General features: G+C 40.1%; 1 protein-coding gene across 1 annotated transcript; it reads left to right on the top strand.

Moving 5' to 3' along the window:
• Positions 1 to 10,532, top strand: LOC130440414 (acyl-CoA dehydrogenase family member 11-like). Its single transcript, XM_056773525.1, has 15 exons — positions 1 to 159; positions 1,205 to 1,456; positions 1,529 to 1,752; positions 1,821 to 1,920; positions 2,040 to 2,151; positions 2,238 to 2,380; positions 4,254 to 4,403; positions 4,474 to 4,568; positions 4,655 to 4,754; positions 4,824 to 4,964; positions 5,487 to 5,579; positions 5,933 to 6,040; positions 7,268 to 7,439; positions 7,743 to 7,809; positions 9,818 to 10,532. Exons 2-15 carry the CDS (start codon positions 1,223 to 1,225, stop codon positions 9,927 to 9,929), a joined length of 1,851 nt encoding a protein of 616 aa, XP_056629503.1. The 5' UTR covers positions 1 to 159; positions 1,205 to 1,222; the 3' UTR covers positions 9,930 to 10,532.
• The last annotated feature ends 6,413 nt before the right edge of the window (positions 10,533 to 16,945 follow it).

Genomic DNA, 16,945 nt, shown 5'->3' with positions numbered 1-16,945 from the left:
TTATTTGATTCATTCCAGTGTAGTGATTCTGAGCTGATGAATCGATTCTGTCCCGTTTGAAAGAATCGTTTGATAAATGAATCGTAGTTCATTCCGTCGCTGGCTTTAGTTTGTTTGTGTCCGTGAGAAAAGCAGAGAAGAGAAGTTCAGTGAGCAAATGTAAGTGACACTCAGATCTAATGCACGTGAAGATGAAATACTGTGCGCGTGTAAGCGAAATAAAACACCGGGTGAAGTTAAGCGCGTGCTTGACATCATTGTGTGTCATTTTTAGTGCGTTGTGTGAAGTTTGTTTGTTGTGTTTTCAAGTCTATGTAAATAAAGCAGAATGAAATAAAGTGACGGACGAGGAAAAGTCTAGATTGAGGAAGAATGACACGTTAGTGGGTTAAAGTTCAAATACTCGCGGTGTGTGAGGAATTGTAATGCGCCACATACAACACCTAACTTTACTAACCTCACAATCAAACGACAGAATCAGAATTATGATGGTCAATTCAATATCAAAGTTTTTCGTTATACATTTACATTACATTACATTTACATTTAGACATTTAGCAGACGCTTTTATCCAAAGCGACTTACAAAGAGTTTAGGAGCAATAAGCGAAAGTTCATACAGGAGCCATAGTACATTAGGTGCCAATACAAAGTTACTGGTTTCAACAAAAGCTAGACCACTACCTGTTGAGAGAAAGGGTTAGTGTGTTTTTTTATTAATTATAGCCATTAAACACTTGTGTAAACACGCAAAAAAACAGATAAGAGGCTTGAACGCCGCGATTTGTGTCGTTTATGAGTCGCTTTGAATGTGATGAAAGTGTTGAACTGTGTTGTTTCTCTTCACGCTGCGCTGACGTCACGTCACGTGATGTCTGTTCCTTTACTCGGCGATCAGCAGCAGTCATTACTCCTGCACTAAATCAGATCCATTTAAGCTTTAAAGTTCATCTGTCTGTTCCATGGGATCAGTTATTCTCCCTCACGTGTGTGAGTCTTTCTTCAGAAGAGATATTTTGAGAAATGTCTCAGTGGTTTTAAGTCAGATAGGTTCTGAGGTGAACTTGAGGCCTACTAGTAAACTTTGGCTTTGTTCAAGTAAACACTCCTTTGTTTGCTTTCTTTGTTATTTTTTAGGATTAATTTGACTTTTAATATCAAAACACCATCGTATGTGCCCTGATAGTGTCAGTGTGTGTTTCCAGACGACACCTGCAGATGGGATGGCTCTTTGGGTGTGTTGCCGTGGTAACCGCAGGCCTCTGCACATGCTCAGTAGGAGTGTAGCGCACAGCAGCGGGTCACTCTCTGAGCTCCACCAACACAACGGTCACTCACAAGCGCTGTTCTCACGCTCCGTCATCGGCGCCTTTTTCCAGGAACAACCACTGCTCACCAACCCGTTTACCCAAGATGCACTGCTCCGATCCTACCTGCAGCGACATCTACCTGTGCAGGTGTGACACAAACACACACACACACTTTGGAGCAGGTGTGAAGATGGCAGTTATGGTGTTTGTGTGTGTTAGGAGGTTGAGGGAGATCTCTTGAGGTTTGGCGAGCGGATCGTCACTGAGATCGACTCTTTGGGACGCCAGTGTGAGCTGAATCCCCCTCGCCTGCAGCAGTATGACGCCTGGGGCAGACGTGTGGACCGCATCATCACCTGTGACGCTTGGACACGGTTAAAACACATAGCTGCACAGGAGGGCCTGGTGGCGTCTGGATATGAAAGGACGTATGGAGAGTGGAGGTGACAACACAAAACACACAACATCATTATCAGCTGTCACATTCTCAAACGCATTTGTGTGTGTGTAGCCGCGTGTATCAGATGAGTAAGATTTACCTGTTTGCACCGTCCTCTGGACTCTACACCTGCCCTCTGGCCATGACTGACGGAGCTGCGAAGGTCATCGAGGTGACGCACACACACACGTAATATATATTTAACATTTAATAACTCACAGCATGCTGAATATTTGAGTCTCATCTGAATGTTTTCATCGTCTTCATTAACACAATGAACTGTGTGTGTAGTCTCTTGGTTTGCCTGTCACAGACGTGTTTGTGCATCTGACGTCTCGTGATGAGCAGGAGTTCTGGACATCAGGGCAGTGGATGACCGAGAGGAGAGGAGGATCAGACGTCTGTAAGATCACACACACACACACACACTTATCTGTCCTCGGTTAACACCACTATGATTTATGTGTGTGTGTGTGGTTGTTGTCTAAGCGACTGGAACGGAGACTGTTGCCAGGCGACAGCAGGACGGATGCTTCAAGCTGTATGGATTTAAATGGTTTACCTCGGCAACAGATGCTGATGTGACCCTGACGCTGGGCCGCATAACAGATGTGCACGGTCGCACAACACCGGTACACACAAACACACACATACAGAAGAGTTCACAGAAACCTGTATTGTGTACAAAGTGACAGTGTATTGTTTTCACTCTTATAAACTCTAATGATGGACCGGCGTTCACCAACACAGAGTACTGACACTGACATCATCATGCTGTTCACACTTCTGTCTCTCACCAAACTCACACACGAACCACTCGTTACAGGTAGAAAAAAAGTCATTTAAAGAGTAAGTAACATATGATTTTTAAGGTCCTACTTTGGTTTACAACAAGTTTTTGTCCATACAAGGTGTAAAAACACGATTATGGCGTAATAATAGTCAGTTATTCTTACCTTACTTCTTGACTGACTCTTAAAAGATTCGTTTCGCGATTCATCCGTCTAATCCCCTCCTATCTGTTAGCCTAGGGTTATGTGATTGGTCAGATGGTGTAGTCTGCTGTGATTGGTCAAACGCGTTCATCATGTGACGCAAACAGAACGTCTGTCATCATTACTGGATAAGGGTTTACAGGTGGTTGGATATTATATACAGTGTATAGATGGAGATGACGGGGCTTAGATCCCGAGTCTGATGAAGAAACATCTGAAGATGATAGTAGATAATAGATAGACGATTATAGATTGAACACTTTGTACGAGCAAGGCGGGACGAGAGCAGTGAGGGAACGACAGCTGTGTGTTCACCGGTCTCGCATCTCTCACAAAGGAGATCAGAAGAATAAAAGAACGAGCGACAGGAATGTATGACGAGAGAGGACCAGGCCTGGACTTTAAGTTATGGTTTATTATGTTTATGTGGCCGGCAGGACGACCATGAATTAGCTGTCCGGCATTTTACTCTGCTTTTGTGGTTTGTTTCTTTTATTGAAAAGTTGGTTAAATGTTACGCCTCCTACTTACCATTCCTTGAAGTTGTTACACACTTAAATTAGCCGGGTTCATAGCTAGATAAACAAACTGTAATACCCCAGAAATAACACCACATGTTAATGTTAGCTAGACACAGACATAAGGGACAAAAATAAATAGTCACACTTACAGGTTGTTATTGTGTGGAGCTAACAGTTCCAAACAAGTTTGGTATTTCCTCCTCTTTCAAGGATAGTCTTTAACTTGTCCTGCAGTGAACGCGCCAAGACTATTGAAGCAATCTTCAGTGAAATGATGCACCAATAGTAAAACTCTGGGGTTATACTCATCTGGTGTCGTTTGAAAATGAATTGAAACCATTGTTTCCTCAGAAGTTCTTCTTAGTAGTTTAAATAAGATGCACTTAGTTTCACAACATAGAACACAGGTTTTAGACGGCAAACGCATCACTAACAAGCGACAGTGTTTGAGGAGGAGAGAGTGAAGTTCAGTACCAGCAAAACATAGGTGGGACTATTTCTAGTGACATAGATACACGGCGGTTAGAGACTCGCACTAGATCACGTCTCGTTTGCGTGATTCAGAATCGACTCAGATTTTTACAAGCCAACAACTTTGTTATTGAGGATTCATGTTTGTTTAGCATTGAGACAAACTAAAGAACCCATTCTCTGTGACATGAGCATCCTTCAGAAGCCTGAGCAAAGAAGATTGTTTTACACGTGTGTGTGGACTGTGTTTTAAATGTTAGTGGGGAATTAAACCTAAATACACACCACCTCATGGGGACTCGTGTCACTGTGGGGTCCTCACGGGCATAAAAGCTTATCAATTGTACAGAACAATCATTATTTTTTTTACAAATTAAAAAATGCTTAAAGTTTTCTATGATCTTTAGGTTCAGGGTATGTGTTAGGGGATAAAATATACAGTTTATACAGTATACAACTCATCACACCTATGGACTGTCCCCACGGAGATAATAAAACATACATGTGTGTGTGTGTAGGGCAGCAGGGGTCTGTCTCTGTTTCTGGCTCAGGTGTGGGATTCTCATGGTTCCTCTAATGGTGTTGAAGTTCAGAGGTTGAAGGACAAACTGGGCACCAGGCAGCTGCCCACAGCAGAACTTCTGTTAGACGGCATGAAAGCTCAGCTGGTAAACATCCATCCACTCATGTTACAGACGTGTTGATGTTTGTGCTTGATTGGTTTGTTTGTGTTGTCAGGTGTCAGAGGAAGGAAGGGGCGTGGCTTCTATTGCTAACATGTTGACTATAACTCGTATTTATAACACCGTGTGTGCTGTCGGTGCCATGAGGAGGTGAATCACTCACTCACTCGCTTCTCATCACACAATCTATACACCATATACTTTAGATCATCTGAACATGTGTGTGTGTCTGTCAGGATGATACAGCTGTGTCGGGAATATTCCTGTAAGCGCTCTGTGTTTGGTAAACTGCTGAAGGATCATTCACTGCACATTCAAACACTCAGCAGACTGGAGGTAAGCACACACACACGCACACACGTGTGGTTTGTGCTGTAGTGTCACTGAAGTGTGTTGTGTTTTCAGGTGGAGACTCGTGCTGCGTTTCTGCTCATGATGGAGGTATGTCGTCTACTGGGCCGAGAAGAGAACCAAACCTGCACAGAGAAGGACACACACCTGCTGCGACTGCTCACACCTGTAGCCAAACTCTACACAGGAAAACAGGTGAGGCACACACACGTTTGTTTACTGTATAAGTGAGGATGTCCATTGACTGTATATTGATTTGATATCAGTGGGATGACACACAAACATGAATGAAAGATGTATGATCTTTTATTTGGTTTGAGCAGTAAAATGTCTTTCATTCATTCATTCATTCTTTATTCAAGCAGGTTAGGATTAAAATCTCTTTTACAACTTTTTTCCTAACTCAGTTGGAACCTGATGTGATTTAACAAATGGTTTGAACGCGTCTTTCACACACATACATACTCTATACTGTATATTATATATAAATCAGAAATGAAAAGCGTGTCAAAGCATTGATCACTCTGATGGATTAGTTTTCTGTTTGAAGCCTCCTTCACTGCCACATCTACTGTAGAATGAGCTGATGACGACCCACAACTGAAACTGTGGTTAATAGATCTAATTCTGTTGTGATGTGTTGTGTGTCATCAGGTGTTGCTGAATGTGCTGTGGTTAATAGATCTAATTCTGTTGTGATGTGTTGTGTGTCATCAGGCATTGTGTGTTATGTCGGAGGGTCTAGAGGCGTTTGGTGGTCAGGGATACATTGAGGACACTGGACTTCCATCCATGCTGCGCGACGCTCAGGTCAACATCATCATCATCATCAGCTGTGACATCATCATCGTCTGATCTGTGTGTGTGTGTGTGTGTGTGTGTGTGTGTGTGTATCATCATCATCCCATGTGCGTGTGCTGTCATGTATTAATGTGATTGTGGTTCTGGTCAACCCAACCCAACAGCCCACTAGATGGCAGCACGCACACACACACACACACACACACACAATCATTAGGTTATCATAAACCTTTAGTGTAGTCTGCTCAATGACGATGTTTTTTTCATCCAAGTCTATAAAGTAATACACTTAAAACAAGTGTATGTGGTGAGTATTGTGATGTTTGATATGATGGTTGTTTGTCTGTGTTTTGTGTTTGCAGGTCTTGAGTATTTGGGAAGGCACCACTAATGTTTTGTCTTTAGATGTTCTCCGTTCCATTGACAAGTCCTCTGGCTCAGTGCTACAGGCATTCTTCACTGACGTCAAAGTGAGAACAAACACACACACAGGGTCAGGGATGTACACTATATTGTGTATGTAAATGTAGGGATGCACCGATATGTACATTTTGTCCGATAACGACAACCAATATTTCTTTGACATTGGAAGCCAATAACCGATATATGGCCGATATACAGTATCTACATATTAATATTATATTCCCTAAGACTGAAACGAAAAGCAAAACGTGGACAACTACTTTTATTTGAAAACATTCACTGCAGATAACAAGGTGACCATTAGTTCCCCTCTGACAATCATGTACCAAGCTTCTATACAGTGGTAAACCATTCTTTAACCATTTCTTCATAAACAAATGATAAATGTTTTTCCCAGAATAATATTCTTAATATCCACATGTGTAACAGGTCTCAAGACAGAGATCATTCAGACAGCAGTCTGATTCAAACTATGTGTTCCTATAATTGACAAGTTCATAAATATCTGTGGCTACATAAGTGAATGATCACGACAGAAAGGCAGGGGTGTAATGTTTTAGAACTGTGAGCAGCGTGCAGCTGAGGAAATTGAGTAAATGATTTATCGGCTATAATTTGGTATCAGCCGATAAATGTTGATTTTTTTTATGTAATCTGCCGATAATAAACATTTAGGCCGACAATATGACTAATCATTTATTGTGCATCCCTAATAAAAAAAAATATTTCTATAGATAATAATATTTCTATTTCAATGATTATTTTCTGCGATGGCCTCAATTTGACTAGAAAAGAAGTTCATAAAATCTGTTTAACATCTAAATCTGTTGAGGACCTACTTTTGTGACAGTCTTGTAAGGGCGTAGAATAGATGTCTGAGTTCATTGTGATTCTCCTCTATAAGAAATGCCCTTCAAGCAGTTTTCAAAGGCTTTCTGGAGGGATGTAGCTACACTTTTGTTTCAAGCCTCACCAATTACTTTTAATTTTTTTGTTGAACACCAGAAGAGTTTTTGGATGATCAATGTGGACGTCACCAACGGATATGGCTGAACTACCAATCCAGACAACCATTTTTACAATTCTTGTAAGATGTCTGTATGATGACCCAGTGGTCTGGAAAATGCAGCCAGAATAACTGATCTTTTGAATCTGATCGCGTCATCACTTGAAGTCCAGATTCATAATTGGAATATTTGGTTATAAACTGTAAGCCTTCAGAAAAGAGCTCTTCATGAGAGGAGTTAAATATGACTGCAGTAATGTATTTGCAGGAGCGTTTGCTGGCAGCCGGCTCGTCTTCAGCTCTGCGTCCGGCCGTCTCTTCTCTCCAGACGTCTCTCTATGGTGTGATGCGCTTCGTTCAGAGCGCAGCGACTCGACCCTCCGGCTGTCTGGAGCTCGCAGCAAGAGATCTGTCCTACAGCCTCGCCCGCATTTACATGGGTAAAACATCCACACCACACACATCATGTGTCCATTCATATTAATCATAAAAAGGAAGTCATTTTAGAGATGGGATTTGTAGTCACATGACACATAATAAACAAATACAATGTACAATTTGCCTTGATGAACTGCATTCAGTCGTGTGAAAAATTCACATGTGAGGTGTCAAATTTGGGCGAAATATTTTAGGCTGGTCTGTTTTACATTATGGTTCCATGTGCAGATACATTAGTCACAATAATTATCTCGAGAGTAATTCTTCTTCTTCTTAATACGAGATGATGTGAATGTGTGTGACAGGGGCTTTGTTAGTGGATCATGCAGTCTGGGAAAATGCCAAACACACGGATGTGTACGCAGCTCTGAGGTGAGCTGTCTGACATTTATCTCTTTTCATTTAGCCTTTCACTGGGCTTTTGTCTTGTGTGAGCGAAGGTTTGTTTGCACAAATGAGCTCTGTCTGTATCATGTGCGTGCAGCTGGAATGTGTGTTTGACCTAACAGATAAAGTGATAAAGTGTGCTTGTGTTCATTTAAATACTCTTGCTTCCATAAATTTTGTGTCGGAAAAACTCCTACAAATGAAAATTCAAGCGAGTAGCGCAGAGATGACACATGTTTGAATGCAACACCTCATGGGCTTCTAGGGGTTTTAAAATGAGTTTCTAGTTAAATGACTGAAATAAGTTCTGTGCTGATCCAAACCTCTAAACTAGTTTCACCTTTTAATTAATGACATAAAACACAACAGTTATAACCTGCTTGTGATTTTTTTAAACTTAATCATCAAGTATATACAAATCTCACAAATAGTGGAACATGGACACAATACTCTAAACACATGGATGGGGGATGCCTGGAAACAACAAAAAGCCTTCTGATGGAGGAAGTAAGCTGTGGTGTTTACATGGGTTGAAGAAGAATTCATCACAATCTACTTAACACTAAATTCTAAAGACTACGCAAAGATTAAAGTTGTTATTGTTAAAATTTTGACATGTTGGTGAATGTACACGGGTCTGTTGCTGCAGGAAAATTTCCATAATGAAACTTGATTGGTTGCTTTACCTGTCAGTCTTATGGCCTCGTGGGCGGATTGTTTCAGTCAGAAGGTTTGTGTATGTGAGACTAGTGCTGCGCTAACCTCCTGCGTGAGCTACACAACTATATCCTCCTGCACTACTCTATAAGATCAGCCGCAAAAACATCTTTGTCCACACTTTCAGAGTTTTAACACTAGAAGAGGTGTTATAGTCGTGCATTAAAGAACCCAGCATCAACACAAATAAATGTCTTCATGTGATGTGTGCTAAATTCCTAACCATTAGGCTTTTTTTATAATGTTTTGTATGTGCTGCTACTAAAGTGTTTCTTAAAGGTATTACGTCATGTGATTTACTTTCACGTTTGAAAAAAGAAGAACATGAGTACTATAGTAAAGATGTGACACACATTATTATTACAGTGTTGTAACTTAATTCTTTAGGGCCCTAATTTAAGGATTCATCTACAGGAAGTTGTGCCTTTATGTACCCAATAATAATCTTTTGCATTGTAATCCATTTATTTGTCATATTATTGCGTGCTTCTGCGTTTTGAAATAAGCAGAATGTAAATGCGCTGTGCACCCGGCTATAGCCGCATATTACTAATGCACTCTTTATATAACAAACAAACATTGCGCCGTTGACTTTAGAGCAGGTTTTTTAGTCGCTCAGTGCCGCAGTCTATTTCTGTTGCCTCAAAATAAGAATGTACCAACAATGCACCTGAACACAGACCCGCACACCCACGGGCACAAATACATTTGCTATTTAACCAACATGACATGTAAGGGTAATGTACGAGCAGCCTGCTGATATTGCAGAAATTAGCCCCGACCGTGTGATCAGAAGCGGAGGGATGACAGTCGGTTGCTCGTGCATGATCCAGCTTATTACACGGCTACTTGCCACATGAGAAAAAACTGGACATGAAATGTGAATTTGGGAGTTTCAAATTTGTAAATATGATGTCATACATGTTCTTAAGACATATTTATTTTTAATTCGTCAAAAAACCTGTCAAAATTATTTGCTGCATAGTGGTTATCGTTTGTTATTAGTTTTGAGCGGTTGTTATCTGGGAATAATCAACCCACAAATGTCGTGACTGGCCAATCAGAATCAAGCATTCTAACTCAGCCATGTAATAAGAAAATGTAATTGACAAGAAAAACTTGCGTTGTGGCGCATTGTGTATAATAGGGCTGTTTTATTTTAAATTTGATAATGCTCTTGAGTTTTTAGAGGTAAATAACATTCTTATAGATCTTAAAGACGTCTTCTCGTGTTTGTGTGTGTGTGTGTGTGTGCGCACGTGCGTGTGTGTTTCAGGTGGTGTGAACAGGATTTATGTCCAGTGGTCAGTCGGGACTCAACCGGTTGTTACGACCAGCATGCGGTCGCCATGGACACAGAGCTGGTGTATGATGGCCTGAAGCCCTAAACGCACACACACATGCATCACGTCTCTCATTCTGCTGGAGTTTATGTGTGTAAATGTAAATTCATGTGAAATCTTTATTCATTTTAAATTGATATCTTTAAGACTTTTGACAGATTCCCACTGTTGTAAAGTGGCCTTGCAGTATATACTGTACATATTAGAACAAACAGTAGATATAGAAGAAAAGTTGTGTGAAAATAAGCAAGGAATCATAGACAACAGAATACATAAATAGAAGACATGTTGTTATGGCAAATATCTCTTGTATTTTTTGTGCTTTTCTGTGATTGTGTACATACAGTTGAAAGAAAAAGTATGTGAACCCTTTGGGCTTACTTGGATTTCTTCATAAATTGGTCATAAAATGTGTTCTGATCGCACAGTCTGCTTAAACTAATACCGCACAAACATTATACGTTTTCATGTTTTTATTGAACACAACATGTAAACATTCATAGTGCAGGGTGGAAAAAGTATGTGAAACCCTAGTCTAATGACTTCTCCAAGAGCTAATTGGAGCCAGGAGTCAGCCAACCTGGGGTCCAATCAATGTGATGAGATTGGATGTGTTGATTCAAGCTGGCCTGTCCAATAAAAAACACACACCAGTTTTGAGTTTGCTGTTCAGAAGAAGCGTTGTCTGATGTGAACCATGCCTCGCACAAAAGAGCTCTCAGAAGACCTACGATCAACAATTGTTGACTTACATAAAGCTGGAAAGGGCTACAAAAGTATATCTAAAAGCCTTGATGTCCATGTGTCCACGGTAAGACAGATTGTCTACAAATGGAGAAAGTTCAGCACTGTTGCTACACTCCCTAGGCGTGGTCGTCCTGTAAAGATGACTGCAAGAGCACAGCGGTAGAATGCTCAATGAGGTGAAGAAGAATCCTAGAGTGTCAGCTAAACACTTACAGAAATCTCTGGCACATGCTAACATTTTTGTTGACAAATCTACAATAAGGAAAACATTAAACAAGAATGGACTTCATGGGAGGACACCACGGAGGAAGCCACTGCTGTCCAAAAAAAACATTGCAGCACGTTTGAAGTTTGCAAAAGAGCACCTGGATGTTCCACAGCACTATTGGTAAAACATTCTGTGGACAGATGAAACCAAAATTGAGTTGTTTGGAAAGAACACACAACGCTATGTGTGGAGAACAAAAGGCACAGCACACCAACATCAAAACCTCATCCCAACTGTGAAATATGGTGGAGGGGGCATCATGGTTTGGGGTTGCTTTGCTGCCTCAGGCCCTGGACAGATTACTGTCATCGATGGAAAAATGAATTCCAAAGTTTATCAAGACATTTTGCAGGAAAACTTAAGACCATCTGTCCGCCAACTGAAGCTTAACAGAGGATGGACGATGCAACAGGACAACGACCCAAAGCATAGATGTAAATCAACAACAGAATGGCTTCAACAGAAGAAAATACGCCTTCTGGAGTGGCCCAGTCAGAGTCCTGACCTCAACCCGATTGAGATGCTGTGGCATGACCTCAAGAGAGCGATTCACACCAGACATCCCAAGAATATTGCTGAACTGAAACACTTTTGTAAAGAGGAATGGTCCAAAATTTCTCCTGACCGTTGTGCAGGTCTGATCTGCAACTATAGGAAACGTTTGGTTGAGGTTATTGCTGCCAAAGGAGGGTCAACCAGTTATTAAACCCAAAGGTTCACATACTTTTTCCACCCTGCACTATGAATGTTTACATGTTGTGTTCAATAAGAACATGAAAACGTATAATGTTTGTGCGGTATTAGTTTAAGCAGACTGTGTTTTTCTATTGTTGTGACTTAGATGAAGATCAGAACACATTTTATGACCAATTTATGAAGAAATCCAAGTAAGCCCAAAGGGTTCACATACTTTTTCTTTCAACTGTAAATGAGATCAAAGTGATATCACACACACACGTCTTCATCAGCTTCACATTATGTCATCGAAGCTCAACTTTTCTCTGATATTCCGAGCTCTGACGTTTGTTTCAGATGATTAATTTCTAAGCTCCAAATTTAAAACTAACTAACAGAGAAGTCCAACTTACAGACTACCCTGCTTGACATTTCCCACAATGCAATACACAGTGTTGTTGTCGAGACCAGCTCATTCAAGTCAAGAGAGGGTTCGAGTCCTAGGACAAGAGGTCTTAAACAAGACCTATATAAATCTTCAAGATAATGTTAATGTTTGGTGGAAAGAAGAATACTGACACTGAGCTCATAGAGTGCATTAAATATAACATAATGATAATTGCTTTAAATCAACATCAGTTCTGTACCCAGAATGACCAGCATTTTTGTGATCAGTGTTTGCTTTAGTTGGACTCTTGATCCTTGACTTTTATTATTTTACACATCATATTATTCTATTTATTATTCAATAAATATTTCTTTAGGTTGTGTAATAGGGTTTTAAAAACACTTGTGCACTGAGAAAGAGTTAGTTGGGGTTGTTCTCATGGAAATTGTCAGGCTGTGATCCAAACAACTGCAAAATGTATACATCACCATTCAGAAGTCATCATCTCTTTGCCACAACTAATGAATAATAACACACAGCTATGGATAAATAGATCACATGGATCACAATAATGAGCTCATAGAGGGATTTTAATAGGTACAGAAGTGATTCAACGCTGTGAACATTAACAAATCATCAATTTTAACCTTGATTCAATGGTTGTCTGCTTTCTAAATGCATTCAAATCCTTCAAGGAGTCATCAATATCATCAATATCAGACAATCGGGAGACGCCATGAGAGCCGTAGAAACAACTTTCAATTTTGGCCCATACAGGGACGTCTTTTCAATGTATTTAATAGTTTTGATGGAGCTCGAGTGGACTCCGGCAGAAGTCCAATTCAGTCCATTACAAGACCAAGACCATTAAAATAGGGTCTCGAGACCAAGTGTGTGTGTTTGAGTGTGAGTGTGTGTGTATGTGAGAGTGTGTGCGTGTGTTTGAGTGTGTGTGTGAGAATGTGTGTGAGACAGTGAGGCTGCTCATGTTCTGTTATACGAGCTACATGATCAATAAAGCTTCGTTCTTATCAGTCATCTTCTTCCTCTTCCTGCTCTAAAGTTCATACGTGTGTGTGTGTTTGAGACCTTTGTGCGTGTCTGTGATTCTGGATGAGATGTTTTGACCTTTAGAGAGCTCTGACCTTTGACCTTTTGTGTCTCACCATCACTGAATGATCAGATGTGTTTGAGATGAGTTATTGTTGTTGCCTTACACACGTGTGGTAAGTTTAAACTCTATCATGTTATGTTACACCTAACATTTCAGATTTATATTCTCAAGACATTGACAGTTTAATTTTAACCTTTACTTTATACTGTCAACTTGTCAAGTCATGAGGACATGCAGAACAGATACTTTAGATGATATGCTTCATGTCAGTGTTTTAAGAGAGAAAACTGATATACTGGTAAATATGAGAGAATCAATAGAAATATAAAAAGTGAAACATGATTATGTGAATGTGTGTCATACAGGAAGAAAGAGAGAGAGAAAGAGGTTAAAGTTCTGCTGGAAACAACAAGAACTCACTGAATCATTCATGAACACTCAACCAGCAGCCTGATAACATCAGCATCTGTCTCTCTCTCTCTCTCGCTCACTCGGTCGCTCACTCACTCTCTCAATTTTCAATTTTAAGCTACTTTATTGTCATGATTGCGTGTTCTCACAATATTGCCAAAGCATTGAACATATAACAAAAGACATACAATGAGTAGAAACATTAGAGTCAAATTAAACTAAGGTGCTGAGTAAGACATAAATACAGAATGAAATATAAAATAAAGTATATGTAAGTAAACAAATGAAATATGGATGAGTTTCTCTCTCACATCTTTAAATTGATGAGAATGAAGGAGAAAGTGTGTCTCTGTTTCCACCTCACCAGTGTCACAGTGTTCACAGACTCCATGTTTGTCTCTCTACGGCCAGACTGTGATCACTGAGGATCCGTCTCTGTTTTACATCTCCAACAGTGTAGAGATCATCTGACACATTGTGTTTTCTGTTCTAGTTTACTTTCCTTTTCACAATGATCTAAATATGACTTTTGACTTTCTTTCATCATTTGGTTTATTCTTATGTGGTTTTGTTCGGTTGTGCCTGTCTGAAGTGTCAGATGGAACTGGCTTTAGGTCTCAGCTCTTGGGGTTTAAGTGTTTCATATTGAAGTGTGTTTGGGACTTGAATTAAGGTGTGTCCAGAATTCGAGGGAATGTTTTTGGATGTGTTTATCCCATTTGGAGTAATTTGTCAGACACTGTGGACCCTAAACCTCGCAGCCATATAGAGCTATAGGCATAATGACACTATCAAAGATCTCACACCAGACTGGAACTGGAATGTGTGTTTTGGTGAATCTGCCTTTGATGGCGTAAAGTGCTCGTCTAGCTTTCTCTTTCAGTGCATTGACTGCCAGACCAAAACCTCCTAACGCGCTGATGTTATTATGAATATTTTAACATTTTGACCAGAGTTGTGGGACATGAACAAAACGGTGTTTGGACCTATAAATGCTGCACCATTCCATATTAAATCACATGAATCATTCATTATATATTTTTTCAAGGTGTGTAATAACACTGTGAATAGATTTATCAAGCCTCACATGACAAATTTTGACATCAATATAAAATTTCACTGCTGGGACTTAAAAGTTCCCGTAGTTGCAGAATCACCCGTGTGTGTGTGTGTGTGTGTGTGTGCGTGAGCTGCTTCAGGTCATGAACTTTTTTTACTGTCATCAATCAAAATGTTCCAGACCAGATGAGACCAAAGAGCAATTCTGTCTCTCTCTTTCTTTCTGTCTCTCTCTTTCTTTCTGTCTGTCTCTTTCTTTCTGTCTCTCTCTTTCTTTCTGTCTCTCTCTTTCTTTCTGTCTCTCTCTTTCTTTCTGTCTCTCTCTTTCTTTCTGTCTGTCTCTTTCTTTCTGTCTGTCTGTCTCTTTCTTTCTGTCTCTCTCTTTCTTTCTTTCTGTCTGTCTCTTTCTTTCTGTCTCTCTCTTTCTTTCTGTCTGTCTCTTTCTTTCTGTCTGTCTCTTTCTTTCTGTCTCTCTCTTTCTTTCTGTCTCTCTCTTTCTTTCTGTCTCTCTCTTTCTTTCTGTCTGTCTCTTTCTTTCTGTCTCTCTCTTTCTTTCTGTCTGTCTCTTTCTTTCTTTCTTTCTGTCTGTCTGTCTCTTTCTTTCTGTCTCTCTCTTTCTTTCTGTCTGTCTCTTTCTTTCTGTCTCTCTCTTTCTTTCTGTCTCTCTCTTTCTTTCTGTCTGTCTCTTTCTTTCTGTCTCTCTCTTTCTTTCTGTCTCTCTCTTTCTTTCTGTCTGTCTCTTTCTTTCTGTCTCTCTCTCTCTTTCTGTCTCTCTCTTTCTTTCTGTCTCTCTCTTTCTTTCTGTCTGTCTCTTTCTTTCTGTCTGTCTGTCTCTTTCTTTCTGTATCTCTCTCTCTTTCTTTCTGTCTGTCTCTTTCTTTCTCTCTCTCTTTGTCTCAAATTTTTTTTGGTCTAATAGATTTAGGTTCATGTTTTGCTGGAGCATTTATTGCTCAGCTTTTAGAGGTTGTAGGTGCTGAACAACAAATGAAAACTGAGGAGAAGTTTAAAGAGGTTTCTTCTGTACGTGTAGACCAGAACACTGAGTTGCTATTAAAGATGGATCAGAACCCAACAGGACTGAAGCTGTGACGGCCGACATCACTCAGCGTTTCCTAACTCAAAAATCAAGATATTTTGAAAGAGGTGTTTCTGTGTCTGCTTGAGCCCACATTTGAATGTTTTTTGAATATTTCTCACATGATTTAAAAAGAGGCAGAGCTATCAGTCGCTTCACAGAATCTAAAGCTGAAGGTGACTTTGCAGTTCTCTCTAAGGTCCTGTAGGCGTTACACTGCAGTGAATGTGTTTAATCCGGGAATAAGAGATGAAATGAAAGTGATACAGGAGAAGAAAAGCTTCAGTGTATTTTCCCTGCAGGACGTGGAGTGTTTGCTCAGCTCACGTCTGTACTTCAGTAGATTTGTGAAGTCGGGCTGCGTGGTAATTAAAGAAGATTTTTTTTTTTTACTTTCAGCGAGAGAGAGAGAGAGAGAGAGAGAAGAAGGAAAGACTATAATCTGAAGAGAGAAAGCAATATCAAAGCGCTCCCTCAATCCCTGATGCAATTACCCAGAATTCTCCTTCATTAACGTTAACTGATGACACTCGCCGGGTCCTCCACCCCAGAACATCGCGCCCGCCGTCACTTTATTCCTCATCACATCTTAAGTAACAGAAACATTTGAAAGGAACTTTGCGTCTCTGACCTTCATTTGTCCTCTGTTACTCCCACTGTACTGGACCGGATGTTTCAGTGCTCAGATGTCCTTTACTTCACACGTTTACACATAAATATATACAGATATCTGCTCAAGAATGACACATCAAACATAACCTGCGTTAAGAAATGATGCAGATTCTTGAAAAGTGATTTTATACACTTGTCTTTTCATCCAGATTAAACTTTGCGTGGACTTTATCGAGTAAAAGTTCATCATTAAGTGACCCAAAAGGTGGGGAGAATATTGTATTGATGAACTAAATACAAAGTGTACACCCAATCATAAGTGCTTTCCATTTGTCAAGTGATGTTGCAAAATGTAAATGAGTAAATAATAACAATAGTGCAGAATATGTTCTCTGGTCTGGAGGGTTAGTTCCATTAGCAGAATATAAACCAGCAGCAGGACATTACTGTTCGTAATTCACAAACTCTCTCTCTCACTTAGGGTTGGTTCTGTCACACGTTGTGCGGAAATATCTGTGTTTGTGTGTGTGTGTGTGTGTGTGTGTGTGAAATGAGCTATAATATGCATGATGTGTCTTTAAGACAGTGACACATATCATCATATTGGACTCTCATGAGTTTAAGTCATTAAGACATCACTGTATCTCTTTCTGGGAGGTTACCTGGAACCATAGTGTGTGCCCTACTGCACAAGCGCTTGATACACACA

Source organism: Triplophysa dalaica, chromosome 2 (assembly GCF_015846415.1).
Source record: "Triplophysa dalaica isolate WHDGS20190420 chromosome 2, ASM1584641v1, whole genome shotgun sequence".
Classification (NCBI taxonomy): domain Eukaryota; kingdom Metazoa; phylum Chordata; class Actinopteri; order Cypriniformes; family Nemacheilidae; genus Triplophysa; species Triplophysa dalaica.
Note: the sequence above shows the minus strand (reverse complement) of the source record. Positions and strands in the feature narration are given on the sequence as shown.

Coding starts and splice junctions, on each gene's coding strand:
- LOC130440414 (XM_056773525.1), top strand. CDS start 1,223: ATGGCTCTTTGGGTGTGTTGCCGTGGTAACCGCAGGCCTCTGCACATG. Junction 4,404..4,473: donor ACGGCATGAAAGCTCAGCTG/GTAAACATCCAT, acceptor TTGTGTTGTCAG/GTGTCAGAGGAAGGAAGGGG. Junction 4,755..4,823: donor AAACACTCAGCAGACTGGAG/GTAAGCACACAC, acceptor TTGTGTTTTCAG/GTGGAGACTCGTGCTGCGTT.